Genomic DNA, 10,455 nt, shown 5'->3' with positions numbered 1-10,455 from the left:
GGTACTACAGTGGTGGTTACATTTCTTCTTTCCCATCTCCTATTCCATCACAAAATAAATAAGCTCCCAATCTAAAAAAATCTTTATTTCTTTGATACTTTGTTCTCTAAGGCTTGGTAGTTGTATTTTGTGAGCATTTTAAAAGAAAGAACAGATATTTTCTATTAAAATTGAGGGTGAGGCCTATTTTCGTTTTGTTTTATGTATGTTATGAATGAACAGTATTAACACCTGAAAACATGTTCAGACCTCATCTACCAGGAAGAGATTTTCCTGTTTGTGAAAGGAGAAGCATGAAAAATGTAGTGATCATGTTCCTAATTAAATTGATGTGCCGGTGTATTCAAATGGTCAGTGAAATACAGTTTTGGTTCTGTGACTTCAAAGCCAGAAATGATTTTTTTTTTTTTTAAAGTTTTGCTACCTAGGGAGGTGCTGAGTATTGCATTTGAAACTTGTAAAATTCAGTTTGCTAATACCAAAGATTTTAGTGTTGTGACTTTTTGGAAGAGACATGTTTGTTTTGGTTATTTTGGTATTTTAGATTGGTGTAGATCAATATCAAGATTTATTGGAGGAAATAAAAGGTGTGTGTGTGTGTGTGTGTGTGTTTTAAGGATTAGAGTGCTGTTTACTTCCCTTTGGAGCTTTGCTTGCTCCCAGTGCAAGACACTGAAATTTAAATGCACATTTGAGTTGAATATATACATATATATGTAAATTTTCAGCTGTGTAGAGCTTGTGGTGTGATTTTTCCCACCCTTCCCATTCCTGTCAATTTGGCTCATTCTGTAAAAGTACTAAATACTAAATATCATTCTGATTGTATTCAATTTCGTACTAAAGATAGCACTTTGGTGTAATACTATAATATTTTGTTCAACTAGGTAGACTTGTGTATGGGTAGTATGCTTAGAATAAACAAATCAAGTCGTGTTAATACTGCATGTGTGATTTTGACTCAAGCTACCTAAATTTCTTGTAGGGATAATATATACGTCATTTTGTGCTTTCTTTTTTAAATGAACTGTATGAAAAAAATAATGCTTTGATGTTAAGCTGTAGTCAGTGTTGAACTTGATAAAAATTATCTATGAGTTTCAGCCAGAGTAAATCAAAACATTGCTTGGAGGATTGTTCTTCTAAAAGTGTAATATTGATATATTTCCAATAGTTGGTGAAGAAGGTAAGTGTAGAAACAGTGACTTCCAGCTATTTGGCATTTTTAAGATATTTTTATTAACTATGTATTAAAGTCTTGTAATATGCTGAAGCCATCCAGTTAACGGACAACTTTTTGGAACTGAAGTATCGTGTATATTAAATTACAGATAATTTAAGAGATTAAAATAGTGAGCATTTGAGGTCAAGTATTTTGAACATTTTTCTGTATAATTCCAGTATAGGCATTTATTTGAATATATGTGTTCTATTTTAAAATTACTCCTCTACTTTCTCATTTGAAATTTGTTTATTTTGGTGTAAATATCGCAGTTTGTCGCTACGTGTTTTGAAATACCTACTAACAAATAACAAAGATCTTGAAGACAGTTAATATTGCAGAATATCTCGTGCAAACCACTCTGCTTGTGAGAAGGGGAGACGAAAACAATAATATATCTAAAAGGAAAAAAAATTATTCCTCTCATGGTAGAATCCAAAGAGAATATGACTTACTGGTCACTGGGCTCTAGTCATGTGTTCTAATCTAGTAGGATTCTTCTTGTGAACTCTCTATGAGATCTTGGGCAGGCTATTTAATTTGGGATTAAATTTTTACTTTGAGAGACTTGTACGTGGATGATTACAAAAGGTCCCTTATAGGCCTGAAATTTTAGGTCTCTGGATAACTACGTAGTCCGTTCGTATAAAGAAAGTAAAGAAATGGGTATAAGCTTCCATTTTTTCAGATGTCAGCATTTTTAAAGAATCATTTTGTAGGATTTAAATCATGGGTTCTATTTATTGGTTGGGGTACTGTACTCTTTGAAGGAGGTATTTTAAGGTTTACTACTAGTAGGTAGGTCATTCTGTAAATAACAATGAAAACTTTAATGTGCATGAACCATGTGAGTGCTCTATTTATGAATATTAATATTGACAATTCAGTGGGTTGAGGTAACTGAAGTTTTGCTTTTATTTTCATATGCTTCACCACCAACTGAGTTAAAGTAGTCCAAGGAATAAAGAGCTGAAAAAAATTTACTACTGTTCTATCTTTATCTACATAGTAGTTAACATTAATGCTTACTGTCAACTTTATATACTTGGTCCTGTTTATCCTTATAACTCTAGTAAAGTGGATACTAACAATCTCTATTCCAGTCCAGGAAACTGAGGTGTGGTGATGTTAATTAAGTACTTGCCCAAGGTGAGTTAGCCATTAGATCTGGGATTTCCAGACCACCCCCAACCCCAACCCCCAGATCATGAACTGTTAACTACCATGTTATGTTACTTCTCCAGGGTTTTGACTAAGGGGACATTAAGACTGAGAACTTCAGTTTGAGTTCCCCCTGAGGCTTATGGAATATTTTGTGCTAGAAGACACTTTTAGTAATTCCCTGAGAGGGACTACAAAATGTTTAAGATCTAGTGCTTGCCCTCAGTAATATTTACATGCTTGTTGAATGGTTAAGGCACTTTTATAAAAAGATAAAGAACCCAGGGCAATATGTAGTCGTCAGCCTTAAGTGGCAGAGAAGATGAAAGCAAGGAGATTCCTGTTTGTGGAGTCACCTGAGCTAGGTCTTGAAATTGTAGGTAGAGAAAATAAGTGCAAGTGTGAAAGCTCACTATACAAGTAGATAATCTTGACTGGAGCTGGGGGTATTGTTTAGGGAACTGCTTGAGGGTAGGGACCTTGTTTTACTGAACTGAATCCTCCACTGTTTTGGCCTTGTGGTTCTCAGGTGCTAGTTTTAGTTGGATTTTAATTATAGAGTCAAGAGAAAAGCGTGTAAGGATTTTGGGAAATCTCTTCCAGAAACAGTTGTAAAAATCTTCCAGTTTATTTTTTAAAATGCTATTTGATACAATCTTATAATTTACTGCATTGCAGAATTTCCTAGCTTGATAATGGTTTATGTTACCAAATTTATGTATGTTTGTATCTATGTATGTACGTATCTGTTTTGGATATTAGCAGGTATTTTTTTCTTGGAAACTTTAAAATGCTAATAAAAATCTCAGGCCTGGTATGGAATTCTGCACTTCCGGAGCTGGAAGGGACCTTAGAGATCCTATAACATAGCTGAAAATACTGTATGGGCATTTATAATAATGTAACAATAAATACTAGTGAAGTTCTCTGTACTACTTGTGCTTGAAGAAAAGTTTAATTAGAGAAAATAGATTTGTAGCGCTTAGGAAGGTGATTTCTGGGCACTTTTTAAGTACTTTGCCGGTTGATGGCAGTAAGTTACTGGATTTCATTTATGTGATTTTTCTTGATAAAGGTGTACTGCTAACACTGATTATCAGCAATGATTAAAGCTCACCACTGAAAAATAGAAAGACCTCCTTGAGGAAACTGGGAAGAAGAAAGGACTAAAATTTAGTTTTATTTACATGAACAATATTAAGACCATCCTAAATTCATACTCCAAGGGAATAAATGAGAAAAAAATGAGATAGTGGTGGTGTGTGTATGAGTTCTTTGAAAGATAAATAGCTCACTGGATAGTGCAGTTGGCCCATATCACTTAGATTTCTGTTAGTAACAAAGGTAAAATTGTGCTGAAGGGTTGTGAAACTGCTCATTGTGCAATACAAGGTATCTATTTCTACCATTGTTTCTGCACATCTCTACATTGGATTTACTAAAGATGAGTAAGTTCTCCCCTCAAGGAACTTTCAGTCCAGTAGAATAAGCCAGGTTTGTAAGTTCTATCCTTTGATTATCTTGTTCATAACTGTGTTTGCAGAACCTGGCACAGTTCCTAATGATGGTACTCCCAAAATATTTATCGAATACATGAGATGGTACTGCCTGTAGGTTATATCCACCTGGGACTGCCATAGAAGCTTGAAAGTTAACATTTTAACTTCAGTGTCTCCCACCTTAAGCCTTTTTTATTTTTATTTTGTCCCATTGCATTATCATGTCCCAAATGTCCCATTTGGAAAACCTTGATGTCACCCTTCTACTTTTTTCTTTCTCATTTAATTCCCTGATGATTATTTCTCAAAATTAGTTTTCCTGTCTCAGGCCTCTTTTTAATCCAGTCGTTTGGTAACTCTTCCATTAGAATTTTCTTTCTAAATATCACAGCTGATCATTGCCTTCCCCCATTAATTCCCATTGACTACAAGATAAACTCTGAACTTCTTAGCTGTTGCCCACCTAAGATCACTGAAATTACTCTTCCCCAAGTTTCTAACAAGCTTTATGTAATAATTCAGTGGATATTTTCTTTGCTCATCTATTTGATACATAAGCACTGTTTTATCATTTTTTCCTTTTTGAAATTCTCTTAAATAGGCATCCTTGACACAGGTTGAGTTTATTACCATTATAGTGAGGGAGAGAGAACACACACTATGGGAAGTCTCAATTAAAGGGTGTTAGAACCTATTCATTTGGGTAATTTTGGGAAGGGTCTAAGGAAGTGGAGTTTCACAGTGGATTGTTGTAAAGTGGGGGCAGTTCCATTGTTTGACATCTTAATACAAGGAGGGCAAGACTAAAGCAGAGGAAAAGCTGTAATTGGTGAAGAAGTAGCAGTCACATAATGAGTTAGAGAAGACGTGTTTGGTATTTTGTGTTAAGTGAACTTGCCTGAAATGGATGTTCTGTGAGGTTGTTTATGTCTAGGAAAACAATATGCCTTCATTGTAAGCATCAGATCAGTTTGGAATAACATTCAGATATATAGATATGAGCCTCAGATCAGTTCCTGGACTGTAGGGCTCTTTTGTTCTGTTCTGTCCAAACCCCCCCCCCCCGCCCCGTCTTAGTCCTCCCTTTTGACCAAGGGCAGATGAAGTTGGGCTGTGGGGCATCATTGATTTATGATGTTTAAGTCTTCACTATTGCTGAGATTTTGTTGATTAGGATCAGAGGAATGGCCATTCAGTGTAGCCTGTAGTTGAGCCAGGTTTATTAATCCTTTCTCCGATAGTTGGGTGCGTGGTTGAACCAGCTGATAGGACAGTGGCTGCTAAATAACAGTTAAGAGTCGGGAAGGGACGCGTACCTGACTGTTAACACCCAAGTCCTGTCGTTTTCCTCCTACTTTGTCCATTTCCTAACTTATCCCTTACCATCCCCTTATCTAATCCATTTCAAAGACTTACTTTAACTTTTAAAATCTCAAATAGTTGGTTCTCATTATTCTCAGTAGGGTGTACTATCAAGTTACCATGAACATGGAATTAGTGATACTGAGCCATTACTTCTAGAGGAAAGACGGTGGTAGGTTCCTGTGAGCCTCTCGTCACAGCATTTTCATAGTTGATTAGTTCATAACCTTGTTTTATGTTTATTTCTGTTTAAAGACAACCTTATGTAATATATGTTGTTGATTCGTTCACATTGTGCTCATGGCCAACAGCACTATCACTTCATGCCTGAGAAAAGCTTATCTAATACGTGTTTTTTTTCCTGGAAGACACAGCTTTCTTGTACTTAGGAATACTAGACAGCGCTACACTATGCTTGAGGGTCCTTTTAAACAGCAAAATTACCAACAAAAAGCACAAACGTGCAAAAGATGTGGCACTAGATAGAAAAGAGGATACTTTTTACAGTATATGAGCTGAAACAAGGCATTTACTCTGCTAACAGAATTGATTGTATGTCCATTTTTCTTCCTCCATTGTCATAACCTAATTGTAGCTATCATCATTTCTCAGACTGCTACAGTAACTCTCCTAACTTTCTCCGTTCAGTTTGGCTAAATGAAGATTGGTTCTCTCTACACTCTGACCATAGTGTAGCTGGAGTAATGTTTGTGAAATGCACATTTGATCATTTTGGTATACTGCCAATCTCTGACCCAGGTGCCTTTCAGTAGCTTCCCATTGCTCTTAGAATAAAGACTGAAATCCTAATAAGACCCCCAAATCTCTTCAGTCTCTTGGCCCTTGCTTCTTGCTTCGCCTGCAAAAATAATTCCTGCCGGTGCTTCAGAGTTCAGTCTTTCCTATGCACAACTCCCAATGCAGTCTACATCAGGTTACTTTATTATACCATTGAGTTCTTTGTGCTATATTTCTTTCCTTCCCAGCATTTATCTCTCTTCGTAAGTACATACATAATTAACCCATATATGTAGTTTTTAAAACCAATCTGTCTCTCTTTGATTGTATTGTAGGCTCCAAGACAGCAGGAACTGTATTTGCTTTTGCCATCTCTTATTTGTACAGGGTCAGCATAGTACCTAATACATACATGATAGTTTCTCACTACGTAGTGAGTGTGTCAGATCTTTCCTATCTTGATGTCAGCCTACATTTCCATCTTCTTCCTGTTAGGTTTCTTTCTACCTGCCTATGTCCCAGCCACACTTAACTGCTTCTTAGCCCTTCACTGAAAAGTGTTATGTCCCTCAGCATTGTTGCTGCTGCCACCACCCCTACCCCAACAAAAACAAAAATAAAAATTGAAAATTGATGGGGCGCCTGGGTGGCACAGCGGTTAAACGTCTGCCTTCGGCTCAGGGCATGATCCCAGCGTTATGGGATCGAGCCCCGCATCAGGCTCCTCTGCTGTGAGCCTGCTTCTTCCTCTCCCACTCCCCCTGCTTGTGTTCCCTCTCTCGCTGGCTGTCTCTATCTGTGTTAAATAAATAAATAAATAAATAAATAAATAAATAAAATTGAAAATTGAAAACCAGCTTTCCCCATGTGCACACCCCTGTTAATCCTTCGAGATCCAAACTAATTGTCAGTTGTTTGGTGTCATCAGTGTCAAATGTCCTTAAGTATTTTTGAATCTATAAGATTGGGATTTGTCCATTTACCTGTCTGCCATATTAGATGAAAAGTTTAGGAGGAAGGGACTAAGTCTGTTTTATCATCTCAGGTCTTAGCACCATGTAGAACATTACATGCTTACGAGACATTTTACAGATTGTCTTTTGAATCTGCCATGGACAGCTTTTTAGCTGATTAAACACTTTCTTATAGGATGATTTATAATGCAAATTTTTATATCAAATTAACAGAAGGAGAAATTCTTAGAACTTTCTGGTTGGGGGTCACCATTAAAAAGTAACTCTTAGTATAACTTCATACTATCGCAATACATTTTTTCTGATTTTTAAAAATGTATGTTAATTTTATTGGGGCTTATTTCAATTTAAAAAAATGTTTAACCATTAGTGCGATTTTTTAAAATTAAAAACTTATTGAAGTATAGTTGACATACAATGTTATATTAGTTTTAAGTGTACAAGTGATTTAATTCTGTACATTACACAGTCCTCACCGTGCTTAGTATAGTCACCATACAAAATTATTAAAATATTGTTGACTATATTCCCTGTACTTTACTTTTCATCCCTGCCATTTATTTTATAACTGGAAGTTTGTGCCTCTTAATCCCCTTTAGGTCCATGCATGTTGTTGAGAATGGCAAGATTTCATTTTTTGTGGCTATTCCATAAAATATTCCATTGTTCTTTAATCCATTTACCTATCAGAGGACATTAGGTTGCTTCCATATCTTGGCTATTGTAAATACTGGTGCAGTGAACATAGGGGTGCATATATCCTTTTGAGTGAGTGTTTTTTTGTTTTTGGCAGATACCCAGCAGTGCAATTACTGGATCATATGGTATTTCTATTTTTAATTTTTTGAGGAACCTCCATACCATTTTCCATAGTGGCAGCACCATTTTGCATCCTACCAACAGGGAACGAGGGTTTCCTTTTCTTGCCAGGGCTTGTTATTTCTTGTATTTTTTATACTAGCCAATCTGACTGGTGTGAGGTGATATCTTGTGGTTTTGCATTAATCATAGATTTTTGAATATCGGTAGACTTCTCTGAGGTCAGGAGCTAAGGTTTATTTACTTTTTATCTATCCTTTGCTCATAGTCCAGCCTTTGTAGCATAATAGGCAATGAATAAATAAGTGGTAAATAAAGGAAAGAATCTGTACACCAGTAGACTCCCTTCAGAACCATAAAACAACTTTTTGCATTGGGATTATTTGCTTTTTTACTGAAATTAGTGGCCATGTTCTCTTCAACCAGATGGTGAGCATTTCAAGGGTCTTTAGAAGTCCTAACTACTGTGGTTTTATTTCATGATTTTATGGAAGTAAAATGGCTAAGATATTTTAATGCTTTGTGTAATAGAATTCCTGCAGTAGTGCGCCATTATTCAAATTTTTGTTTTATAGAATATTGTGTGGTTTTAATTTCATTTGTCATCATATAAAATGAGGAAGGCTATCAATTACAACTGTGTTGATTTAAAAAAAGTACATGTTTGCTTTACCTTGTATAATCCCAATTTGAACACAGACTTTATAAGCTGTTTCATAAACCTTGGTAAGACTTGTGCTTGCATTGTAGTTTAAAACTTTGTCAAGTTAGCATTAAATGAACATATTAACTCCTTAAATAACAAATAATGAATTCCTAAGTTAATAAGTTGTTTTGCCAATCCTTATCACATAGTTTATCGCCTGTATTGCCAGACTGTCTGCATAGCTATTTATCATTTCAGCTCCAATAGTTAGTGTTTTTTAATTGATTTAAACAGATTTTGACATTTCTGTATGTAATATAAGTAGTACACTTTACTCAAACTTGATCTAGTTCAGATACCAAAAAAAAAGGCATTTAAGTAGTTGTTACTGCAGTTGGATTATTTCAACAGGTAGAGAAGAGCCAGAATTAGGAGAAAAATTCATTTGGCTTTCAAACAGGTTAGGGGGGCTTTATTTCAGTGTGATTATCTATTACTCTTGAGAAATTACTTTTGAAACAATGAATCGTCTGGGAGGTATATGAGAAAAAATCTGAGTCTGTTTACCTTATTTTTGTCTCCAACTCTTTCGTTTAAAGCTGAGATGAGACAGTTGATCACTCTGGGTTTTTCTTTAGGCTATTCAGTATTAAACTTGTCTTTGGCGGTAGTTCTTAAGGGGAGGGGGCTGGATGTCAGATGGAACAATGTTCTAGAATCATTGCCTCTTCATCATTTTGAAAATACACCTGATAACCTTGTGATGGGAGTTAGGGTGGAGGTGAGAATTTGTATTTTGGAAATTTCCCAGTAATTTTTTAATATGTGACCCTTGTCCCTCAGTCCCAACACAGAGTATTATATAGGAAGGTGTTCTTAATGTTTGTTGTTAAAGGCTTCCTAGATAAAATTCAAATCACATGCAAAGAAAAAGTAAAGAGGCATTTTTCTCCTCCTAAAAGCAATGATATCAGTTAATTAGAGTGAAAGAGCTCTCACAGTAGATCCTATCAGTAACTTAAAACAGGACTGACCTGGGGAAGATAATTTAAAGTGATGGTACCTTATTTAAAAGAGTTTGTTAGGACTTAGATAAGGATGATAGCATTAGATTTGAAAGACAAGATCCTTATGCTTAAAAATTTAAATTATCAACAAATTTAATTTTTTGATAGGTTTATGGCTACAAATGATTTGATGACAGAACTGCAGAAAGATTCCATCAAGTTGGATGATGATAGTGAAAGGAAAGTAGTGAAAATGATTTTGAAGTTACTGGAAGATAAAAATGGAGAGGTACAGAATTTAGCTGTCAAATGGTAAGTGTTTTTTACTTGCTTCCCACCCCTATCAGCCCCATTAAAAGACTCAGTGTAATAGTTGGTAAATTATCTTAGTCTTGTACTATGCCTTTCTGGAGTTTTCTTTAGAATTTGTAGGTGAGCGAGGAATGTTTAATGTTTGTACGTGGTACATATGATACACTAGAAAGTTTCTTTTCTTTTTTTTTTTTTTTTTTAAAGATTTTATTAATTTATTTGACAGAGGGAGGGAGAGAGCACAAGCAGGGGGAACAGTAGAGGGAGAGGGAGAAGCAAGCTTCCTGCTGAGCAGGGAGCCCGATGCAGGACTCCATCCCCATGACCTGGGCCAAAGGCAGACGCTTAACCATCTGTGCCACCCAGGCACCCCATACATATATTGACTAGATATAACATTTTACGGTATTTTGATTCGTATGAAGTACGTAATGGAAACTCCAGAAAGAGTGATTCTCTCACTTGTTTGACCTGATTTTTAGCGGGTTTTAAAGGCTACCTGCCTCTGTTCATGTCTGTATGAAAATTTAAGAACCAATGATCAAGGGAAGTAAAAAATAATAAGACTTTATAAAGAACAGCAGCATTTAAAACCATAGTTAACACAAATTAAAACTGATGATAACAGCAGTTACAAAGAATTTTTTCTAAAAATTGTGGGAATTCCAGTTGTCTTTGGTATGTACAGTGCGGTAGGAGCATCTTATGAGGCACG

The 10,455-nt window shown here is 35.7% G+C and overlaps 1 protein-coding gene across 1 annotated transcript in view; it reads left to right on the top strand.

Moving 5' to 3' along the window:
- Positions 1–10,455, top strand: part of CAND1 (cullin associated and neddylation dissociated 1) — a 48,342-nt gene that overhangs the window by 6,442 nt on the left and 31,445 nt on the right. The window contains exon 2 of the mRNA XM_026500088.4: positions 9,597–9,740. Within this exon, the coding sequence (XP_026355873.1) occupies positions 9,597–9,740 (144 nt within the window). The remainder of the gene's footprint in view (positions 1–9,596; positions 9,741–10,455) is intronic.

This window comes from Ursus arctos, unplaced genomic scaffold (assembly GCF_023065955.2).
Source record: "Ursus arctos isolate Adak ecotype North America unplaced genomic scaffold, UrsArc2.0 scaffold_21, whole genome shotgun sequence".
Classification (NCBI taxonomy): Eukaryota; Metazoa; Chordata; class Mammalia; order Carnivora; family Ursidae; genus Ursus; species Ursus arctos.
Note: the sequence above shows the minus strand (reverse complement) of the source record. Positions and strands in the feature narration are given on the sequence as shown.